The 25058-nt window shown below is 43.6% G+C and overlaps 1 protein-coding gene across 1 annotated transcript in view; it reads left to right on the top strand.

Moving 5' to 3' along the window:
- LOC126198966 (acetylcholine receptor subunit alpha-like 1) overlaps positions 1–25058 on the top strand; it is a 407815-nt gene that overhangs the window by 358014 nt on the left and 24743 nt on the right. Inside the window, exons 5-6 of the mRNA XM_049935619.1 lie at positions 15000–15284; positions 22394–22621. Of these exons, the coding sequence (XP_049791576.1) occupies positions 15000–15284; positions 22394–22621 (513 nt within the window). The remainder of the gene's footprint in view (positions 1–14999; positions 15285–22393; positions 22622–25058) is intronic.

Here is a 25058-nt window from a genome sequence, read left to right as displayed (position 1 = left end):
GCAAAACCGCCTGCTCTGCTGTCTGCTTCCCCTCGCATGTAACTGTGAAACCTAAACGTAATGTAACACGTGATTACCACGGAATCCTTATTGGATACTGAAATCCTGTGTCATTTTTTATATTGTTTACTAAGCGTATGACCTGAATGAAATGACGTACTTGATAATTTCAAAAATTTTTACTTTCAGAAATATACTCTTTGTAGCAGGATCAGTTACACTGAATGTTCTTCCCACGATTTTTTGCACATTTAGTTTCGGCGTACTCGGCAGAAGAGCTGGCAACACAATCACAAAGGACGACATGCAATTTATTCAGCATCACTGGAGTTTCAGAAGATAAAGCATGAAAGCTACTAGACGTACAATAAAAATGACGCATATCAATGTATAGGGCATCTTAGAATGTTTCGATGCACCATAATCAGAGATTACCACAAATGGGCAGGGGAGTCAGAACTCGCAGACCGACAACTCAGTGAACTGACTTGCAAAGTGGTTGGTTGTTTTGGGGGAAGAGACCAAACTGCGAGGTCATCGGTGTCATCGGTTTAGGGAAGGATGGGGAAGGAAGTCGGCCGTGCCCTTTCAATGGAACCATCCCGGCATTTGCCTGGAGCGATTTAGGGAAATCACGGAAAACCTAAATCAGGATGGCCGGACGTGGGATTGAACCGTCGTCCTCCGGAATGCGAGTCCAGTGTGCTAGCCACTGCGCCACCTCGCTCGGTTTGCAAAGTGGGCTGCTGTCTTTAGTGGCCACCCGATTCCGCTCTGACACTTTTAGAGTCATTCAAAGAATGTTGTTTGCGGTCAGTAGCGCGTAATTATCCAGATCATTCAATACCAGCTGGAGGCTACTTTAAACTTCTGGATAAAGACTGGGACGTCTATGGTTTCATTGCTGAGCTACAGACAGAAAATCTCGTGAAGTACTTTTTAACACGTTTTCCAAAACTGAGTATCTAGCATTGCTCCTACCTACATTGTGTATCTGCGCTGAAATGCTGATCGTTTGTTATTCCAGCATGCATTACTCTCAATGATAATTGGACGTTTGTTGCATGTTTGTTTCATGGTGTTGCAACTTTAATGCCCAGCACTGTAGGCCCTTAGTATGTCGCCTGCTCCCTTCTCCTGGACTGGAATACATTTGTAGAATTCTTTAACAGTTTGAATATGTTTATTAGACCATTTAGCAACAGTTTTTAAATGTCTCCGTCCTTTTATTGCGCCACTTACAAACACGCCGCAGTAGCTAAAATGGAAACAAGTGAACAAATGGCTTCAGGAAATTAACTCAAGCTTTCACTCATAGAGAAAATGTCGAGAACAGAAAAGGTAGAAGTAGAAAAAATATCAGAAACAGAACTGAATCTGACATCATGACAATGTACGTCCCGCATTATGGTAACGTTGATTGGAACATACAATAGAACGTTGGTTTTCTCTACTAGTCTTGTGCGGCTAGTTTGGCGGCCCACGTGCAATGGAAATGTCTTACACCTTGCAGCTACAAACGAGTCGCATCTTATCGATGATGTCAGTATAGAGACGAGGATTAGAGATCGAGATGTCATCACAGCGACTTCGGTTACGAAAGAAGTCACGATGGCTAAGAGAGTGTTTTTGCTATAAAGAGCAGAGAAGCAGTTGTTAGCGTCTCAAACGATGAAATGATGTCATTTATTTCCAGTGTGATGGACACAGAGGAATTATGGATTAAGCTTAAAGGTATTGTAAATACCGCTCTGGACAAGCACGTGCTTAGTAAGTGGATTAATGATGGAAAAGACCTTTATGTCCATTGGTACTACTGCGTCCTCGAAGTTTGAAGAGGAGTTATACACCGATGCAACGAGGCCTTTCTTTAGACACTTCTTGCAAACAGACAAAAGCTTAGAGCAAGCAGCACGTTCGTGTTGGACGAAGGAGCGAGGGCAAGAAGGGGGCAGCACGGGGCCGCTGTGGCCGTAACCGACGCTGCCGTGGAAATACTGGCGTCACCGTGTCTCGTAGGCGCCCCAATCTTCAGCCGATTAATCATATGTCGGAAAAGGTGACCGTTGCACTGACGGAAGGGTAACCTGCTGCGAACACTCAGATGCACTTTATTGAGAGCAGTGGCGAGAGGCCGTTGTTGTTCCGCGGAAGCTTGCTGCTGCACAGAGATAAGTTCGAGTATATCTTTAATGATACGTTGGAGTATTTCTTCCATCGAGATGTTTGTCGGGTGACTTACCACTGACACTAGCACGCGGAGAAAACGTAACCGTCACTTGCCAAGTTTGCTGTAGCAGGAACAAAGACGATTTATGGAACGAAGTTCTTTTTACAACAACACATAAGACACAGATTGTGCGTAGCACTGAAGGCGTTACCTGGACAACAGTAATACAGGGTTCAGAAGAGTCCGAGCACTCATCTGTTGTCGCTTAAATACTAGTGTTTCCTTGGCAGCTAACCAGAGTGCAGCAGGGGGCCGGCACAGGTGACCTATATAAACGGGCCTGTGAACTATATGGACGCGCGATTTCTGAAATTGGGCGCCTCGTGAGTGAAGGTACATCAAGACCGACTGTGGTTTAACGACGAAATTCGTAAAATACTGAAGAAGCAAAGACTGTCGCTTTCTCGATTCAAAACGGTCCACAGCACAGTCTTATATGGACGACATAGTAATAACCATCCATGGGGTAGAGATACAAAGGAAATAGTTGAAAACAAATAAGTCGCCAGGTCCACATGGAATCCCAACTCGGTTTCACAAAGAGTACTCTACGGCATTGGCTCCTTATTTAGCCTGCATTTATCTCGAATCTCTCACCCAGCCCAAAGTCTCAAGCGACTGGAAGAAAGCGCAGGTACTCCCTAAAATGGTAAAACAACGCACCTGCAGAATTACTGAGCAATATCCTTAGTATTGAGGCAAGGAGTGGGGGTATGACCACACACTGCATTGTTGCCAGATGTATCCACAATGGCGTCATCTAAGATGGCGGCGTGTAGACCTAGCCACAGCATATTATGTCATCCAAGATGGTGGCTGTGACGTCAACCCAGATGGCTGATTTTGCTGGGAAGTTTGAATTTTGGTGTAAAAGTACCATGCACTTTCCCAACCAAATTCAAACTTCCCACCAAAATCCGCCATCTTGGATGACGTCATATGCCGTTCCCAGGTCTACATGTGGTCATCTTGTATGACGTCATCACTGCCATCTTGGATACATCTTGCAACAATGGAGAGTGTGCTCACAACCCCTTTGCTCCAATACTATCCTTAACATCAGTCTGCTGCAGAATCTTAAAATATTCCTTACCTCGAATTTTTCTTGAGACCTTGAAGTTAATGTTCACAAGTTGCCAGATTTGTTACCGGTAGGTTCAAATAGCAGACAAATACTACAAAGATTCTTTGGGATCTCAAATAGGAATTCCAGGAGGGAAGACGACTCTCTTGTCTAGGAAAACTATTGAGGAAATATTGAAAACTTGCATTTGAAACTGAGTGCAGAACGATCGTACTGTCACCAACACACATTTTGTGTAAGGACCACGAAGATAAGATACGAGAAATTAGAGCTTAAATGGAGGTTTCTAGACAATCATTTCTTTCTCGCTCTGTCAGTGAGTGGAACAGGAAAGGAAATTACTGGTAGTGGTAGAGGGTACCGTCCACCACGTATCGTACGGTGGCTTGTGGAGTATTTACGTAGATGTGGATGTAGACGTAGATGTAGAATTGCACGCACATGCTGAGATTTGCAGCGTCACAAACGGTTCCTATACTGCGCACGTGTGATGACAAGATATGCTCTACCCCAGATATGCGTCTACTTTGTACATATATTCTAGATTTGGCAAAGTTATCTTCTGAAATGGTGGAAGTACTTATGAACGATCCTATAGATACTTGCCAGTAGCGCGATCCATGGCTCGTCTTAGTTGAACTTGGTATAACCGTGACACTCTCTCCTCTGCCTCAAGTCGAAGCTCAACAAATTGGCAACAGAGACCAAGGATGACCGGCTGCGGGAGGAGGTGGTGGCTATCGATAATTCTTTCTCTGTGGAATGAGCTAGGACGTCTATGACAATGGTTCAAAAAATGGTTCAAATGGCTCTGAGCACTACGGGACTCAACGTCTGAGGGCATCAGTCCCCAAGAACCTAATTAACCTAAGGACGTCACACCCATTCACGCCCGAGGCAGGATTTGAACCTGCGACCGTTGCGGTCGCGCTGTTCCAGACTGTAGCGCCTAGAACCGCTCGACCACTCCGGCCGGCTATGCCAATGGGTTCTAGTCCAAGAAGTATGTAACGCCGCATGCTGCCGGAAAATCAATGCCGGTCTACAAGAAAAAACGGCTGCAATAAGTGAAAGAAACATAACATATACTTGTTCATTAGGGAATTGTAAAAAGGCGCTGTTCCCAAATTCATGTAAGACTTTTATTGCTGCCAACAGTGGATGCAGCTTGGAATAAATTCAGTGTAACAACACATCTCGACTGCCTTACCTCTAAACACACTTCCTCAGTACTCACGCTGCCCGGTTACTTCTCGCTTCCCTTTCCAGAAGTAGGTAGACTGTAATAGCTTCCCCTCGGTAAAGTGACCATCTTCTCACGATCTTCCGTAACACTTTCTTTTTCATGTTTTAAGCCTACATACATATGACTTTATTCTCCACATTTACTTCACAAACCTCTTATGGAGTAGGGCACTATTCGTGGCACAGTCATATCGCCTCTCATGTTCCAGTCATGAATTGTGCTTGAAAGAATGATTACTGGTAAGGCTCTGTGTGAGAGCGCATTCATCTTATTTTCCATCCCTGATCTTTTCACGATGCATACGTAGGAAGGAGTAGTATATTGGCTGACTCTCCTAGGAGAGTACGCTTCCAAAATTTTCAGAGAAAACCACACGGTAACGCACAACGCCTCTTATCTCACGTCTGCCACTGGTATTGGGCTAACATATCCATGTCGGATTTTACCTGAGACAAAATGCGCTTCTCTTCTTTGGATCTTTTCCATTTCTTCTCTCGATCCTATCTGGTACGGGTCCCAGAATAACGAAAACTATTGAAGCGTCAGTCGAACAAGGTTTGGTAATCGTGTGTGGACCAAAAGTCCTAAGTATTCTTCTGACGAATCTCGGTTTGCTACCCGCCTCTCCTTGAGATTAGTCTCATGCGCTCAGTCCACTTTAAAACTTTCCCGTATGCGTAGCCCCATCTATTTAACGAGCGTTGCTTCTTCCATTGCTTTCTCGGAAATCTTAAAATCGTATAACAAGGTGACTTTCCATCTTTTTACAACTCTCCATCGCCCAGCCTCAGTCTGGAACCAGATCCCTCAGGTTAAGAGTATCAAGTGTCATCTATTGAGATGAGTTCCAGCCATTTAGTTTGCAGATGTCAGACTAGAAGTTGCTAAAACACGTTTCACAGTTTTGTGCAATATGTATCCCGCAAAACTCGTAAGGCCTCTTTCATGAAATACATATCTATGCTTTTCGAACACGTAAGCCCTAAGTCATAATCCATTGAAGGTATAGATCAATCTAAGCTTGATGTGCAGTTGTAAACAGACGTATTCCATGGTTAATTTTGTTCATTTGAACTAATGTAAGGGTTATAGGATTTAGTTTATATACACGGTTTCTCCTAGAATTTACATGCGGCCTGCACGAGACGACTTTCATACACATTGCTACGAAACCAGACTTACCACAGAAGGCGTAGAACTGTTCTCTAAAACTTAGATATTACGTGACACTTCTCTTCCACGCCAATGTTTATGGACCACATGTGGAGCAATTGTGGAGCAGTATAGGAATATAATGAGCCCATGCATTGGGCTGTTCAGTGAGCTAATTTTCTGATTCCTATATTGAAGTCAGCTCGGAGAAGCTGTCAGCGATATTTTTGCTTGATGACACATTACAAGGTTTTCAGCCAGTCAGTTGCGTCACCTTGAAACTGAGTTTCGTAAATTAAGCACGACAGTTGAATCTGCCAAAAGGAATTTACCACGGTGTTGTTAGTGTTTCTGTAACACTCTAGATCACATCTTACTCTCTGTCGATCAGTTCGATTTCTGTTCGCATTTTCCCCGTATTGATATTTTCTCAGCACACACATTGCTCCTAGACTTCTGTGACAATCGGTGTTTCGCCACTCTGATGGCCATTCAATTTCCGGAGTAGCTATGTAAAATATTCATTTGTTTTCATTTCCCGAGGAACTGCCCAAAACTAACAAGGCAGTCTGAACTGTTTCGTTGTTGTAACACTTCCCAAATTAAGATACCTTCAGAAGATTATGACACAATGTTATGTGGCCAGGGACGACCTATTTTTATAAACAAGGAGAGTTATAATTACTTCTTTCTGACCGTACGCCTGATAACCTGCAAGACATCAGGTATGTCACGATATGGATATAATTATCATATGGCAATGACCACAGTTGCTTACCACATAACAAATTTGGCATGTTACATGCACACGTATAGAAGTGCAAATGACTGCGTTAAAGAATAAATTAAGTTAAAGTCTGGCGGTAATTAAAATAATATGATTGGAAACAGTAATTGACGTATGAAAACATACACACACACACACACACACATGCGCGCGAGAAAAATTTAAGTATTTGATTCGCTTCTAATATACCTTTCTACCCTTAGAGATACTCATGCTTATCGTTTTCTTGTTGAGAAACACTACCAATTTACTGGTGTAGGCACTACGCAGCACAAATGGTTAGTAGGCCCTACAAGTTCAGTAAAATCTCGTCGTCCCAGGGCTGCCCATTCTTGAAGGTTGCCCAGCATTGTTGAGAAGCTTCATCGTGCATTATGTCTCTAACAACAATTGTTTTCCATTATGTGTTCTATCTCTCCCAGACGATTAAAGGTTTCCAGAAATAAATACAGATGTTAGTCACAAAAACTTTGAAACAATATATATATATATATATATATATATATATATATATATATATATATATATATATATATATACTGGGTGGAGAAAAATTGTGTCACGAAATTTTATCCCTGGATAGCTGATGTCAGTAGGAACCAAAATTACTAATGTTGTGTAGGTCGGCAACGCATCATTTTTAAACTACGGAAACTTGGCGCCACATGCTCCGATTGGCCGTAGGATTGCCCTGTTGCCGTTCGTCGGTTGACGGTCAGCGCTATGGTTGTCGGTTCACACATACAAACGTGCCTCGCCCCTTCACTGCCCCAACGTGATACGCACACTTCTGGAATAGGTCTTGCTGTTTGTCTCCACCTTATGTCAGAGGCCTTCACATATAAACTTCGCTTCGAAGCACACACACGTCACCTGTGATTTAGTCACACAGTAAGCATGGCGGCACTGTATTCGTTTGAAAAACGACGAGATATGATTTTTGTTTAAGGACTAGCCGAAGGTAATCTGCATGAAGCTCGACGGTTGTCTGAGGAACGGTACCCAGCAAGACGCTACCCACCGCCGCAAACTTCCACACCAATTCACCGAGGATTTCGTGAAACAGGCTCGTTAGCGGGATATCATGGTGATGCTGGAAGGCCTCAAACACGACTGGATGCTCCATCTGAAGACACTGTTTTCGAGCGCTTCGAGGAAGTACCTACGACAAGTACTTGAGCGGTTGGACATGACATGGGGGTCACGCATCGCTTAGTCTGCGAGGTTTTGAAGGATGATGGCCATCATCCATTTAGTTTCCACCCTGTCCAAGACCCAAATACAGCGGCGAACTATGAAAACAAGCTGGGATTTTGCTGGTGGTTTCTGCGACATGTTGCGCGAGATCCCGACTTTCCGCCATTGTGTTGTTTACCGACGAGTGCACCTTCCATCGACATGGCCTTTACGATACTCGAAACGTTCATTACTGGCCAAGGGGAAATCCTCACGTCACGTACTTCCACGTACACCAGTAACGATTTTCGCTCAACATTTGGGCAGGCATTGTGGGTGACCATCTGACTGGGCCGTTCCGTCTACCTCCTCGACTTACCGTGCAAAATTGGAAAATTACCTTTACTTTTTGCAAGGAACTCTACCCGGCCTGCTGGAAGAAGTTCCCCTGGGCACACGGCTACGCATTTGGTTGCAGCATGATAGGGCCCCAGCACATAACAGTCGTGCTGTGCGCGGATATTTAAATGAACTCTTCGACGGTCGGGTAATTGGCAGAGGTGCTCTTAGGACATGGCCCCCGCGATCACCAGACCTCATGCCACCGGAATTTTTCCTGTGGGAATTCTTCTAGGCTCTAGTTCACCCACCCGTACGCGAACCACCTAGAAACGAAGAGAAATTAATGGATTGCTTTCAACGTGTCGCCAATTACATCAGGGCAATGCTAGGAATGTTTGAAAGAGTTCGGCAAAACACCATTCGACATTACCAAGCTTGTGTCGCGTCATAGGGTCGCCAGTTCGAGCCTCTGCTATAAGTAAACAATGTCCTAGCTACATAAAAGGCCCTTTTCATGGCCAACACAATTTGTAAAAGACTTTCCGTACGCGAATTAACAGCTCTTGACGGGTTTGTTCCCTGTATATGTTATCATGAAACAACAAAAGATGTGTCGGCACCTCGGCGGATTCGCTCCCAGGCCCCCAGAGTGGAAGGCCGGTGAACTACCACCGAGCGTGCGGGCCGTCTTGGATACATCACAAAGCATTCGCGGTCATGCGTTGTGCAGAGCATCCGGCAACAGGGCAACCCCGCGGCCAATCGGAGCGCGTAGCGCCAAGTTTCCGTAGCTTAAAACTTGTTCTTTGTCGACCTACACAACATCAGTAATTTTGGTCCCTACTGGCATCAGCTATCCAGGATTAAAATTTCGTGACACAGTTTTTCTCCACCGCAAATATTGCGGAAATGTGAAGTGACACTGGCGTGCAGTTTTCACAGAATGGATTTGTCGTCAAGGGCTCGTATTGTTAACCGATAAACAGACTGCAATCATATTTAAAAAATGTATTTTTAAGCAAAGAAACACTTTTTAAATGGAACAATGCCTATTGACATTAACACACTAAAAGTTGAGTAAATCAGTTTGTCAGTGGTGTTTGTCGCAGGACTCTAGTGCGAGTCGTTTACGAGAGATCATATTACGAGAAGTTTCCTCACAGATACTTGTTTCCGCCATTCAATCTGCATAGTTGCTTGGTGCGATGTTGTTACAATTGCTTACAGTGAGCTTGTGTGTTCCCTGAGTGCATTGCGACTTGGTAGTCAGTTAGTGTTTTCACAGTCCTAGCAGTAGGTCGTGAGTGGATGATAGGATATATCAATGCAGAAAAAGCCGACATGCTCGTGTTGTATGGAGAATGTAGGGTGAATGCGGTTCGTACTTATACAGTGTATGCGGCAAGATATCTTTACAGACGTCAACCATTTCAGCAGTTATTTAACACGCTTTTCAACCTGTTACGTTGAAGTGGTAGGTAATAACTAGACAACGTAGCAGAAGCAAGTAAGTGACAACAGGAGAGGTGGAAATTAATGTTCTTGCTGCTGTTGCAGTTGATCCGCACATTAACCCCCGCGCAATCGCAGGAGAAAGGGGCGTGAGTCAGGCAAGTGTCCTACGCATTCTCCAGTCATATGAGTTGCCTCCATATCACAACTCTCTCCATCAAGAGTTCCATGCAGATAATTTTGAGGAACGTTTCTAACTTCTGAACATGGGCATTAAGACAGGATACTGTAGATGTATCATGTACCTTGTATAGTGATAAAGCCACATTTACCAATCTTTGTCAGGCGAAACGCCAAAACATGCGCTATTGGTCCACTGACTATTCCCTTTGACCTCGTCAGATGGTACACCAGCGTCCATAGAGTTTAAACATGTGGTGTGGGACTTCTTCATAGATAAACGCCGCCCGGGCGGGCGGCCAGGGTGGCCGAGCGGTTCTAGGCGCTTCAGTTTGGAACTGCGCGACCGCTCCGATCGCAGGTTCGAATCACACACGCACACACACACACACGAACACACACACACACACACACACACACACACACACACACATATATATATATATATATATATATATATATATATATATTATTGTTTTTATAACGATTGTTCCCCTTTAGGAGAGCGATTGAACTTGAATTCATAATTTCATCTTCGGATGTTTTTCTTCTTTGCTTCCCAAAACCTCCTCATCCTCTCAGAATGCTCCTTCTTCCGTTCCTCTGTCCATTTTTTACCAGGCTGACGCGATGTTCTTTCCCCAAACTTCACACTTGTGATTTTATGCCGGCACTCGGTGCGATCTTCGAGATTTTTTATGTTGATCTGCTGTAGATCCCTCTGGACTTCTTTCAGCCATTCCGTGCCACATTTACTCCTTGTTATAATACTGAATAATTTCTTTGCTGTTCTGGAGTCTTCCATCCTGTAGATGTGTGCATAAAATTTGGCTCGGCGCTTTCTGTCTGTGTGTGTGTGTGTGTGTGTGTGTGTGTGTGTGGGTGGGTGGGTGGGTGGGTTAACATCATTAATTATTTTTCTGTTCATGTGGCATGTGTAACACAGAACATCCATAATGAAGCTACAGCCCACTTTTAGCTACCCACATACCAATCCACCATTAATGTTCGTTGTGAAAATAGTTTATCACAGAATTTATAGCTGTGGTGTCAGATGAAGTTTCATCTGAAAGCCTTTTCCAGCTCGAACTAAATATCAGTTCGCATCTTTGAGCTGCAAATAAATGTTTAAAAGCTGACACGTGGCTAGTTCTTTGGGCTTATCTGTCTTTTACATAACTGATCACAGTTATGGACTGTATGCAAATTAGGCCACCTATATCGAGTTAAGGAGCCACAGTGCCCAATTCAGTGAACGATACACAGAAGTAGCAACGATTAGGCACGGTGTTGGTTGGAATGTAATTTTACATGCAGTCTTTTGAGGTGAAGAAATTCTACTCATGTTGGAAGTGGGTCTTTCTCATGGACAACGATGCCCGCTATTGGATGCAGCGATTACCACCAGTGTAGGACAGCCACTTTGTTGCTAGCAATTTACATAATACGAAGGATTGAGCTCATCTACTCTGGAATGAAGGGCGAGGGTTTGTGGTCCCTGCTTCCGCCTATGGAAGGAATGGTGGCCCACAGGCTCCAGCAGCAGGAGATTTGCCCGTGTGCCTCATGGATGTACGTTTATTGGGAATGGGGCATGTAGGTGCGAAGGCTGGGGCTGAGTTTTATGACTCCTTCGTCAGGTCATGTCGGTATGGGACCCTCGTAATACATCCATGCAGTGGATAGAGAGTCCAACTCAGCTTTCATAGACAGCCCTGACAATGTTTCTCCTGTGGACTTTCCTGAGAACGCCGTATAGGCCTGCAAAAGAAAATATTTTGCTATGGTCACCGTAATAGGTTGGCACAGCTTGACGTCCACCGTACTGCGCGTTGAAAGAGCTGCAGCTCAGGGGCATGTTGGTTTCCAAGCCAGTGTTCCCACGTGATTGGTGAATCTATGTCTCGACTGGTGAGATGAAAAATGACATCGAAGTGTGGCAGAGAGCACCTGTTCGATACCACAATAGAGACAGGTCTGGTAAAAAAAGATCTGCCTTTCTGTTGGAGAGGGGCAGTAACGGCTATTTTTTTAATGCTCTTGGCGGAAAAACATGGAAGAAGTCCAACCCATTGGTGGAGTGTACTTTTTGAAGAAGCTTCACATGGCTTGCAGGGCTTGGGAGAGTACTAAGGCGGAAATTTGGGAGGGAAGAGAAGGTAGCTGGAAGGTGGAGATTTAGGACAACCGTGATCATACTGTGGGAGTGACACTTCTAATCAAATGGCAGTGTGGGTGTCGAATGTTTGCCACAAGACCTCACCACACATTCAGCGTTAGATGCAAGCGAACTCTGTATCAAATTCAGTTTGTTTATACGAGGCAAATACGTGCGGATTTTCTGATCAGGAGCCTCCGTTCGTATGGCATCGCAGTTTTGTGTCTGGTATGGAGCCACAGTTCCGGTCCTGTATCGAGCAATGTGGGCTGTAGTACATTGGTTGTGTCAGCGCTGTGGCGTGGAGTTCACCACTTTGTAGACTCTCGATCGTACATGGTAAGCGTTGCACTGCCCTGGCTTGATAGGAATACTGGAGGTGAAATGGTTATTGCGAACGGCGTTCGCATTCGCAAACGAAAGCGGCCGTGGTTCCATATGTAAACGGCAGATTAGCGAGCAGTTTTTCGTTCACAGTCTCCATCAATTCAGTGACTTATAGTCGGATTATCGACGGTCGATTGGGAACTGCGATAGGGAGTCCACCTATTCCCAACTTTGCCAGCTGCATGGCAGCACTTTTTGTATATCTTGTAATTAGTGTTGTTTGTGTTTGCTCATGGAATTTCACCCTTGTCTTTTTCGACAGCAGATCTGTGTAATCCCACTGTATACCATTAATTTAAGTAGAAATCAGATTCTATAGACCTTTCAAATTAATGTATGTGGCTTGTAGTTAGAGTAGTTCAGTATCTATTGCATTATGTCCAATTCAGTCTCACCATTAGAGCCAAAATATTGGTTAGATGGAGTCAGACCTCCACTGCACATAGTTTTCTAGTGGTGTAGTTGAAGGGTGGTTCTTTCACGTAGGGTATTGCTTGACAAATAGAAGTAAAGTGTGATAGCCCGCATTACCATAACAAACTCGGAAACTTGCACCACAGACGTTTTGTAAACTCTTATAGTTAATGTAGCGGACTCTTGATATCAAACTCTCCAACATGCACAGATTAATGTCAGCCGCTTTTGCAAATCTATCATTCATACCAAATAAATGGTTTTATCAACTCAGTTTTCAACAACAAGTTAGTAATTTAAATAAAAATTAACAAATAGTGCTAAACGTGGTTTAATGTAGATCAGTCTGAAGCCAGCATGCACATGTAGCTGTGATGTGAGTAAGAAGTGCCGCTCATTGCCACAAAGTGATACAAACTAATTCTATTCGGCATTTAACAGCAAAATCGAAACTGAACTCCGTTTGGATTTTTATCCTTACGGCAATGCAATTTGTACACAATTACAAGCTACAGATAAGCAACAAATTTACTAATACGTTTCAGGGATTATCATTTTGTTCCTTTTTGAAACAAAATATGGAACTGCAAGTCCAGTATAGACCAATTTCATTTTCCTGCTGGATTAAGAGAATCTGTGACTGAAATATGCAAGGTGTCCCAAAAAAGCACCGACAAATTTTTCGGGCGGGTTTCTTCACCAGAAATAAGTCAAAAATTCTAGTAAACAAGGCCATAAAATGCATACCTTAAGAGGTATGAGCATTTGTTCATCTTCTATATTATGAAACAGATCTTTTCTACTGCAGAGTCTTTGCTTTCCATATTTTGGGAGGAGGAAGTATTAAGCAAAACAAGAAAAGAGTCTAGTAGACATGGGGTCTACAGTGAATGCTTTGAGAGCTATGAGCACTTGCCCATCTTTGCTTGTAAGAAACACTTCTTTTCTACTGAACGAGTACTCATAGGTCTTAGGCTACCCTTTTTTGAGCCCATTTTTATCTTGTTGTAGTCCATACTACCTCCACCCAAATATGTAAAGCAATGAGCTTGCAGTAGAAGATGTGTGTTCCATAGTATCGAAGATTAACAAGTGCACATACCCCTGGAAGTATGCGCTTTGGAACATTAGTTCGCTAGATATTTTTTTCTTGTTTCTGTATAAGGGACGTGCCCCTAAGGTTTTTCCTTATTTTTAGGGACACCCTGTATATTGGCAGAAAGTCTGTCGAGACAGATGTTGAAAGGACCAATTTTAACTATTACTAGAGACGTCGGTTGATTAGATCTTACTGTCCATTCGGCCATGGAATGGAGTACAATGTCAGAAGTGGCAAGAATGTGGAAGGAAATCGGTCGTGCCTTATCAAAGGAACTGCCTCGGTATGCGCCATGAGCGATCTAGGTTAATCAAACTGTATTAATGCCACCGTGGTCCTGAGTAGAACCCAAGAGTGCTGTCACTGTGACACCTCGCTCCGTAAAGCACTACTAATTTGCTACATCTGCATATAAAAACAGTGGAAAAGTAGCTCGACATTTCCTGCTGCATCTTCCGCAGAGGAGATGCTAACCGTAAGTGAAATGAGTGGTTTTGTCTCACTGTTTCTACTTCACAGTTTACAGTTTATCGTTGTCATGCCATCACACTCCATCAACCAGTCGGAGGAACCACTCCAATTCACACAACCGTATGTCTCGGAGCTGCTACATTTTAAATGAAATTTTACCTTGACGCGCTTGCGAGACTCCTGAAAACGAAGCATGGGACGTCCCACATCTCTTTAAGTGGGTGCTATTTCGCTTCGCAAGTAGAAACCGTTTTAAAACTTTTGTAATACTACGGCACTGGATCTTAAAGAGGTCCATTTCGTTGTGAATGCGGTGTTTCCACGAAACTCCTAGAACAGACCGCAAGCTTTGCATACGCGTGGCTGGTTCATTACTCTAATGCGTACAAAAATGTGCTTAGGGTGGAGTTTGCCTATATGAGGACAATGGCGAAAATTCTAGCAAGAACGTTCCGAATGTGGATGTACCTGTATTAACGTGTGTGTCTATCTCCTAGTTGGAGAAATTAGATGCCACAGCATAAGAAGCCAACAGAAATGATCAAGTACTTTGTGTAAAATACAGTAGTGGATAGTTTGGGAGGTAATCTGCAACCATAAGTTGTTCATGCTATTTGCGATTAGTTGGCTTGCATTATCAAATCTCATTTGTAGGTATTGGAGCTCTTTCACAAAGTGTGTAACTCTGATAGCTTCACATCTGCGTACAGAAATTAAGTTGCATACAGGCAGTTAATTGAAGACTTGTGTAAGGGTAAGGAAGTCCCATACATGTGAGGGATTGTTAGTTAAATAATGTCGCTGTCGGATGTCGTCCTCAGGTGGACCTCCGGCACATCGCGCAGTCGCCGGACTCTGACACCATCGACGTGGGCATCGACCTCCAGGACTATTACCTGTCCGTCGAGTGGGACATCATGAGGGTTCCCGCGGTGCGCAACGAGAAGTTCTACAGCTGTTGCGAGGAACCCTACCCCGACATCATCTTCAACATCACGCTGCGCCGCAAGACCCTTTTCTACACGGTCAACCTCATCATCCCCTGCGTCGGCATCTCGTTCCTGTCCGTGCTCGTCTTCTACCTGCCTTCCGACTCGGGGGAGAAGGTAAGCCAATCAGTGCCCAAAACATACTGCACGTCAATGCATGGTCACGAAACAGCCCTTCCAATGTTGAAAAAAAATGTACTCTGTATGCTTCGGCGAAGCATGTAGATAACTCAAAAGGACTGGAAACTTCAACAATGTGTAACGAAACCTTAATTAATGGAAAATGTGACATTACTGATTGGGTACAATAAAGATATTCGGAAAAGACTGCTTAAAACTACTGTCTGAATTGCAATTTTTTAATACAAGTGATCTAAATATTTCTGTATGTTTGTGTTTGTGTGTATAACATTTGTCAAATTATTATTGGTTTCAGAGATACAACTGTTCTAATGCAACCCAAATAAATATTCACAGGCGGTGTTAAGCAAAGGTAGATGATTATGAAACTGCCTGGCAGATTAAAACTGTGCGCCAGGCAGAGACTCGAACTCGGGACCTTTGCCTGCGGCGGCATCTGAGCTACTGAAGCACGACACACGACCTCTCCTCACAGCTTCAATTATGCCATTACCTTGTCTCCTACCTTCCAAGCTTCACAGAACCTCTTCTACAAATCTTGCAGAACTAGCGCTCCTGAAAGAAAGGATATTGCGGAGACATGGCTTAGCCATACTCTGGGGGATGTTTCCGGAATTAGATTTTCACTCTGCAGTGGAGTGTACGCTGATATGAAAGTTCCTGGCAGATTAAACTTGTGTGCCGGACCGACACTCGAAGACGGGCAACTGCTTGGGTAGCTCAGATGCTAGAGCATTTGCCCGGAAAAGCAAAGGTCCCGAGTTCGAGTCTCGGTCCAGCACACAGGTTTAATCTGCCAGGAAGTTTCACATCAGCGCACACTCCGTTGCAGAGTGCAAATCTCATTCCGGAGATGATTACGTTCAAAATTACTTTTCGTAATTTCTACCTCCGACATCAAGACACTTTCGAATGGGCAACTTCCGAGGTCGTCTTACCGTTCTTGCTCGCATATGTAATGTTCTCCATATTCTCGCATACGGAACACAGAAATTCTGTGTGTGCTTCTTGAAGGACCACATTCTACCAACTGCATAACGCCTTGTACTTCATCCACACTGTGTTCGTTTACAGATTCAAATGTCATGTGACTGCCGAACACTACATTAGTCTCTTGAAGTTTAGTGAAAACGCTATTAAACACTCACACTCTGTTATTCTGGAGTTAGGAAATTTTTGACAACTAGGAGCAGCGTTACCATTACAAATACTCTATTATCATATTCAGCAATTGTAAATATCCGCCGCATGCTTAGATAATGCAGCAGAACACGCTAACAAATCAAAATCACAATCACAGTTGAAAAATAGAATTCTGTGAGCTGAAGCACAACTCTAGAACTTGAATTTCAAGAAAAATGGTAATCGTTACGTAAACCCATATCGACGGTGGTACCAAGAAGAGAAACGAAAACTTATCTCCGTAACCAATAAGAACAAAACGTATATCATATGAAGTGTTTTATACTAATTCGTCAGTAAAGGAAATCAGTGTAAAGGCAGGGTTCCACGAAAGTAGTAGTACAATGTCTGAAGCAGACATTATCGAACTTACCATGAAATTAGTAAATTCATATAAGACGACATGACGGAATTACATAGTTTCTTTCATTGCATGAGTAACAAAATAAGGCAGCTGCATTTCCTGGCTCGAAATTGGCATAAAGGCATTCACTATTCTGTTGTGTTATTGCGTTGTTAGTACTTTGTCCATTCTCTGTTCTTTTCGGCATTGATTCGGTTGGTGTTTGTACTTAGTACAGTGAAAGTCTCACCCACACTTCTCGTGTCACTATTTTCAACTCGTTTACGGCATCAAATTGCTTTCCATTGCGATACACCCACCTTACAAGTATTCCCGAAAGGTTTTCCAAGGGAGCTCAAATCCGGGCTACATGCAGGCTAGGGCATGACGTTGATATCTTTGTCTTCAAATCGCCTTTTGGTTGGAGCTGAAACATACACAAATGAATTATCCTGTTGAAACATTAGCCTCCATTCACTACGTCATCATAATCTCTAGTCAATTTTGACTCTAGCATTTCAGTATACTTGTTGGAGTTGATTCGAGAGTTCAGAAAAGCAATACGTGATTTACCTTTAGCGCAAAAGGCTGCCCATACCATAACACCTCCACCACCAAAATTTCTTCTCATTGTTACCTGCTCCTCTGTTCTCGTATCATGCCACTAATACTGAAATCCATCCTGCCCACTTACATTTTAAACTTCTTCTCTACAGTGAAGATCACTTTATCCCATTCTGAAGCCGATGACATAAGTTTTTCAACACAATCTAATCCAGCCTGTTTATGTTAGGGTGTTAGGGTGGGTTTCTGCAGTCGTTCATTGAACACAAGATGTTTGTCATGCGATAAAATGTGGCGTACACGACTCTCAGTTACTGGCAACTTTGAATTAGCAACGAGCTGAGAATAATAATGGTTTGTGGTCCTTGCTCTTCGCAAAAGTAGCCCTTTCTATGCCTCTACTTTGCTCATATTTTTCATTCTGTCCATATCGTGCGCCGATTGTAACGATATTATCAATCGCTATACTTGAACAGCGCAACTTCTTTGCAGTTTGACGAATAGAGTCCCATTACGTTTCTCGTCACATGAAAAGTATTTTCCGCGTGGTATTGTCACAAAAATGGTGTACGTACAAAACACACAGTGTCACTAATGGTGTCTGTTTCCTATCACCCGTAATGACACGTACACACACACACTAACATTACACCGAATAGACTATCTTTATAGCTTGTTCCACCCTCTACCACCTGAATGGTTGACGTCTTGTTCTCCACTGTACTACTCACATCAAATACGCTACCGTTTGACTGGACTTGTCGGTATATACATTGTGCACAACTCTCCCAACCGACAACGTTAATTTTCCTGCAAATACTTAAACCTTTATACTGATTTGCACTACCACCTCTTAAAATATTTACCAGTACTCCTGAAACGCGTTGTATATGACGTACTAACTGAAAAAAAAATGCTTGATGTTTTCGATTTGACAAGAAGATTACGGGTATCTACATCGTCATCTACATACATACTCCGCAATCCAACATAAGGTGCGTGGCGGAGGGTACCTCGTACTACAACTAGAATCTACTCTCCCTGTTCCATTCTCAAACAGAACGAGGGAAAAATGATTGCCTATATGCCTCTGTACGAGACCTAATCTCTCTTATCTTTGTGGTCTTTCCGTAAAATGTAAGTGGGCGGCAGTAAAATTGTACTGCAGTCAGCCTCAAATGCTGGTTCTCTAAATTTCCTCAGCGATTCACGAAAAGAACGCCTCCTTTCCTCTAGAGTTCCTGAAGCATTTCCGTAACACTCCCGTGATGATCAAACCTACTAGTAACAAATCTAGCAGCCCGCCTCTGAATTTCTTCTATGTCTTCCCTCAATCCGACCTGATAGGGATCCCAAACGCTCGAGCAGTACTTAAGAATAGGTCGTATTAATGTTTTATAAGCGGTCTCCTTTACAGATGAACCACATCTTCCCAAATTCTATCAATGAACCGAAGATGACTATCCGCGTTCCCCACAACTGCCATTATATGCTTGTCCCACTTCATATCGTTCTGCAATGTTACGCCCAAATATTTAATCGACGTGACTGTGTCAAGCGCTACACTACTAATGGAGTATTCAAACATTACAGGATTATTTTTCCTATTCATCTGCATTAATTTACATTTATGAATTTCGTCGCATAGAAAAATAACCGAAAAAACATGATACTAGTGTATAGTCCACAGTTGATGGCGATGATGCTTTTAGTGCTGACGATTCCGATGGATGTTAAATGGAATCAGTGGAGATGGAGTTGAAGAGGTAGGTACGTACATCTACATAAACTATCTGGTCAAAAGCATCCGGGCACACCTATGTGAACCGAAAGTTACCAAAAGTAGTCACGAGAGGCGGACCTGCCAGTGTAAAGGTATGTGCTGTCAACACAGAAGCTCTAACAGCAGAATAGGTCTGTCAGGACCAGTCTTTGGATGTCACCGGAGCAAAAAATCCATTGGAGACATTTCAGTATTTCTGATGTTTGCCAAAGTAGACTATGAGGTGTGAATGAAAAGTGCAAACGTGAAGGGACAAGCTCACCTAAACCAAGACCGAGCAGCTCTCCTGTACTGACGGACAGGGACCGTCGCGCTTTGTGGGCGGGGTTTAAATAATCGTATGAAATCAAAGGAAGAATTCAGTTGTGAGTTCCACAGTGCTACCAGAAATCCAGCTAATAGAATGACTGTGCGTAGGCAGTTAAACACAGTGGGATACAACTATCGAGCAGCTCCTCATTAGCCAAAGATAAGAGACGAATGATGTGGTGTAAAGACAGACGCCTCTCGACATTGAATGGCTAGAAACAAGTGATTTGGAGTGGAGAATCATGTTGTACCCTGTTGCACTCAGACTGAATGTTATTTGGTAAATGCCAGGAGATAGTTACCTACCATCACGTGTAGTGGCAATTGTGAAGTACAGAGAAAGTGTTGACGTGGTATGCAGGTGCTTCTCGTGGTAACACTGTGGCCTTCTTAATGCTCTTATAAAAACGCTGAATTCAGAAGGACATGAATACATTTCACAGCATAACAATACGTAAATGGACTAGCCTATCCCGAGTACTGCCCATAAATCAATGGAACACCTTACACATCAGTTAGACCGTCGACATAACTCCATACTCCATCGTCCAACCTCTCCTGTGTCGGGTCTTGAGGAAGAATGGGCTACCATTACCCCACACACCTTCTCACAGCTCACGGAAAATGTTCCAAGCAGAGTTAAAGACATCCTAAAGACAAAGGGTGCACAATTCTAATGTAAAGGTTTACTGATAGCTCTGCCTGAATACTTTGGATCAGATAGTGTACATGTTCTGAAAACCCGGAGGAATGGCTGCCTACATTCCTATGTGAGAGCTGCAATTTGTCTAATCTGCTGTTCGCCATCACTGCGGAAGGGCCGCTGACTAGTGCCCCCACATTCCTCACTAGTAAGCAGGCTTTCAACGGATACCTGATCCTCTTCAAGCGTTACTATTAATATTGTGTCCCAGGACATCAATATAGAACAAGATCGGCAAGGCTCCAAAATACGTCACCTGGGACACGCTCAAAATTACTTTCACTTCTCTGACCTTTCAGTCAAAATAATATGCTGTGTGGTCCCAACGTATGTTTCTTGAATCCAATTACACATTTTGTTAGGTACGCCATAAAATCGTACTTTTTTTAAGTAAAAGGTCGTGTTGTACACAATATAATGCAATTTGGGAGTCAAGAAATACTTCACCCACCAGATTATTTTTATCCATGACCTTCCCGAAATCACGTGAGAAAACAAATCAACAGTATTTCTGCTGTATTGCTGTAGAGTTTACAGCGTCCACTTCGTGCCAGTAGAAACCGTGTAGTATCATTCGGAAGGTATTGATTTCAGAAGAATTCGTGACTCGGTGGTCATCACTGAGTAGACTGTATCCACCATTCTTCGTTTCTCAACCAGTTTGTAATATCTAGTTTTAGTTGACACACCGTTACTAGACTGCGGTATGAACATCCACTATAGTCGTGTGTTCATATTCCACATTTGACTGAATTATACTTTGTAATTCTGTGCTTTTCATAAATCTGCATTTGAATCTATACTCCACCGCAAACCACCGTACGACGTATGGGAGAACGTGGGAAGAACTCTTTTTGTATGCCTTCTGTAGGAGGTATAATTTTTCTAACTTTCTCCAGGTATTTTACGGCTGTTATCTTTTGTAGTCGTTAATCACCATTGGTATGATCTAACAGTAATGTATCTCTTCACGTCTTCACTACAGGTAACATCTGTTTACGTTCAGGATCAATTTCCAGTCTCTACACCAATAATCGTTGAAGTAAGCATTGTTAGGCACATAACATAGAATTTTACATTCATAATTTATGCTTTTCTTTGCGACAGGATTAGCTGTACGTGTGTTCTTATTTTGTAATTATCCGGCACACTTCGATTCCAGTTTTATTTTGTATTCTTGAGGCACATAAAAGCGTTACAGAAGTGGTCGTTTCCATAGTCACACTGCCAACGAATATGCTGACTGCGACTCACATGTTGACGTGCAAGTAAGATCATGGCCTGCACTGCCTACATATTAACAGCTTATTGTGATATATTTTTCGATGCATGAAGTACAATTGCGTTGGCTGTTTGGCATCAATTTTACATTCTTTGCTACATCCTAGAATGTTCAGCTTTTTGCTTTTTCTTTACGATGAATGTTTTTTAGTATCAAAATTATTGATATTACTGAAATTCAAAGATGTTACTCTGCATTTTAGCGAATATATTATTTCCTTAATATTAGGATTTGACAGGCGCACACATGATTTCTGTTATTTAAGTTTAATTCGAATGTAAAATTACGTTCACCTTTCAAATTAACATCACAGGTTTTGACAAATTTGAAATTTATTTGACGTTAACGATGGACTGCCACATACGTTCGTATTGTTATCAGACACTATCAGTTTAACGAATCGTAAGATTCAAGCACTAAATAAAGGAAAATTCTGTGGATAGTAATCAACATTAAGAGTTATCTATTCAAAACTGAAAGACAATGCAAAGTCTGAAGAGTTAGATTACAATTACGAACTATGTTATTTATCAGATTAAACACTACTTTTGCGTATCGTGTTCTACAACACGACTTGACAGTGGCAATTACATTACAGTAGCCAGTCGGTAATTTACACTATTTCCTTTCAGATCTTTACAGGTGGACTCTGAGTACTACATTTGGCGAGCTGATCTTTGTTACTGCATCCTCAGTAAACGGGAGACACAAGAGCAGTTCCGAATGTACCTTCCACCAGGCACTAAAGTAAATGATGATACTTTCGCATTTCTTTCGTCCAAGTTAAGAAACAGTTCAAAGAAACTGTCATCAGTTCTTGACTATCACAATACTGTCCCTTGCGCGATGCGTCACGTTTGATTTGTTTCGTGGTCCCTGCGAGTGGCCCGGCTGAGGAGGCTGCCGTGTTGTGTACCAGGTGTCGCTGTGCATCTCGATCCTGCTGTCGCTGACCGTGTTCTTCCTGCTGCTGGCCGAGATCATCCCGCCCACGTCGCTGACGGTGCCGCTGCTGGGCAAGTACCTGCTCTTCACCATGGTGCTCGTCACGCTGTCGGTCGTCGTCACCATCGCCGTGCTCAACGTCAACTTCCGGTCGCCCGTCACGCACCGGATGCGGCCCTGGGTGCACCGCCTCTTCATCCAGGTACGCGCCTATCGCAGCGACGTCACCATGTGTCCACTGACGCGTTTTCGTTGTAGCGCTGCAAGAGTCCTCGAAGTTGTGCGCACTGCTTAGTCTCGTTATCCCATTACTGCCCTCTTGCACTGAACCGGAAGCGCGTGCCCTGGTGCGCCGGTCTAGCGCCGAGCTAAGTCGGGCGGGTTGCGTCACCGACTCGCTAGGCGCTCAGCGGGCAGTGCGGCACTATGTTTTCGAATTTTTTCAAACTGTTGCATCCTTGAGTGAGTCCCTAGTCCCGCACTGCCCGCTGAGCGCCTAGCGCAACCCGCCCGACCTGGCTCGGCGCTAGGCCGGCGCACCACGGTACGTGCGCTACTAGTGCTACGAGGACAGTTCAATATGTAATGCAACACATTTTTTTTCTGAAACAGGGGTTGTTTTATTCAGCATTGAAATACACCAGGTTATTCCCCAATCTTTTAGCTACACAACACTATTTTTCAACGTAATCTCCATTCAATGCTACGGCCTTACGCCACCTTGAAATGAGGGCCTGTATGCCTGCACGGTACCATTCCACTGGTCGGAGCCAACGTCGTACTGCATCAATAACTTCTTCATCATCCGCGTAGTGCCTCCCACGGATTGCGTCCTTCATTGGGCCAAACATATGGAAATCCGACGGTGCGAGATCGGGGCTGTCGGGTGCATGAGGAAGAACAGTCCACTGAAGTTTTGTGAGCTCCTCTCGCGTGCGAAGACTTGTGTGAGGTCTTGCGTTGTCATGAAGAAGGAGAAGTTCGTTCATATTTTTTTGCCTACGAACACGCTGAAGTCGTTTCTTCAATTTCTGAAGAGTAGCACAATACACTTCAGAGTTGATCGTGTGACCATGGGGAAGGACATCGAACAGAATAACCCCTTCAGCGTCCCAGAAGACTGTAACCATGACTTTACCGGCTGAGGGTATGGCTTTAAACTTTTTCTTGGTAGGGGAGTGGGTGTGGCGCCACTCCATTGATTGCCGTTTTGTTTCAGGTTCGAAGTGATGAACCCATGTTTCATCGCCTGTAACAATCTTTGACAAGAAATTGTCACCCTCAGCCACATGACGAGCAAGCAATTCCGCACAGATGGTTCTCCTTTGCTCTTTATGGTGTTCGGTTAGACAACGAGGGTCCCAGCGGGAACAAACCTTTGAATATCCCAACTGGTGAACAATTGTGACAGCACTACCAACAGAGATGTCAAGTTGAGCACTGAGTTGTTTGATGGTGATCCGTCGATCATCTCGAACGAGTGTGTTCGCACGCTCCGCCATTGCAGGAGTCACAGCTGTGCACGGCCGGCCCGCACGCGGGAGATCAGACAGTCTTGCTTGACCTTGCGGCGATGATGACACACGCTTTGCCCAACGACTCACCGTGCTTTTGTCCACTGCCAGATCACCGTAGACATTCTGCAAGCGCCTATGAATATCTGAGATGCCCTGGTTTTCCGCCAAAAGAAACTCGATCACTGCCCGTTGTTTGCAACGCACATCCGTTACAGACGCCATTTTAACAGCTCCGTACAGCGCTGCCACCTGTCGGAAGTCAATGAAACTATACGAGACGAAGCGGGAATGTTTGAAAATATTCCACAAGAAATTTCCGGTTTTTTCAACCAAAATTGGCCGAGAAAAAAAATGTGTTGCATTACTTATTGAACTGCCCTCGTACTATTGCGCGCGTACGGGATAACACACTCCGGCTGGTGCCTGCTAAGTCCCTAATCAGCGCGTTTCGTAATCAAGGTCTCTCGCTCTCTATATAAGCGGGCAGTGCACGTCAGCGGAACCATTCCGCTGTGAGCTCTATCTGCAACAGCTTTGAAGCACTATGCCTCGTCGACATGTGTATCGTCAACGCCGCCACCGCATGCCAGTCTACAAACATATTATAAGTCTGGAAAATAAACTTGGAGACAATGGAACAGCTCAAGCAGTAATCTTAAATGGATCTATATTCTTCGGTGGCTTCAGGGTTAATTTTACTCTGGATGTCTCTGCTGGAAATTCTGGTAGTGGTTGGTTTACCCTAGCCATTGTTCGTTGTGGAAACGCCTCCCTTCCTAGACTTGAATCTTTCGCCGATCGAGATGTCATCGGCTAGAAGACTTGGCATTGTGGAACAGATCCTAAGACTCAAAGTAGACCCAGTTATGCTTATAGTAATATGCCATTTACATTGTACACTCGTTCTTGTAGAAACGTTTCTAATGATGAAAAAATACATGTATGGATGAAAGACTTGGTGTACTTGCTGAAAATTTAACTGTAACTGGAGATATGACTTTATACTACAATTATTAATAAAGTAGGGCGAAGTGGCGACTCTATGAAAAATTGAATTCTTAGCGAAAGCACGGTTGTTTATAGAAGCTTACCGCTTACGTATTTTAACCTATCTATCATAAA

The sequence above is a fragment of the Schistocerca nitens genome, chromosome 8 (assembly GCF_023898315.1).
Source record: "Schistocerca nitens isolate TAMUIC-IGC-003100 chromosome 8, iqSchNite1.1, whole genome shotgun sequence".
In the NCBI taxonomy this organism is placed as follows: Eukaryota; Metazoa; Arthropoda; class Insecta; order Orthoptera; family Acrididae; genus Schistocerca; species Schistocerca nitens.
Note: the sequence above shows the minus strand (reverse complement) of the source record. Positions and strands in the feature narration are given on the sequence as shown.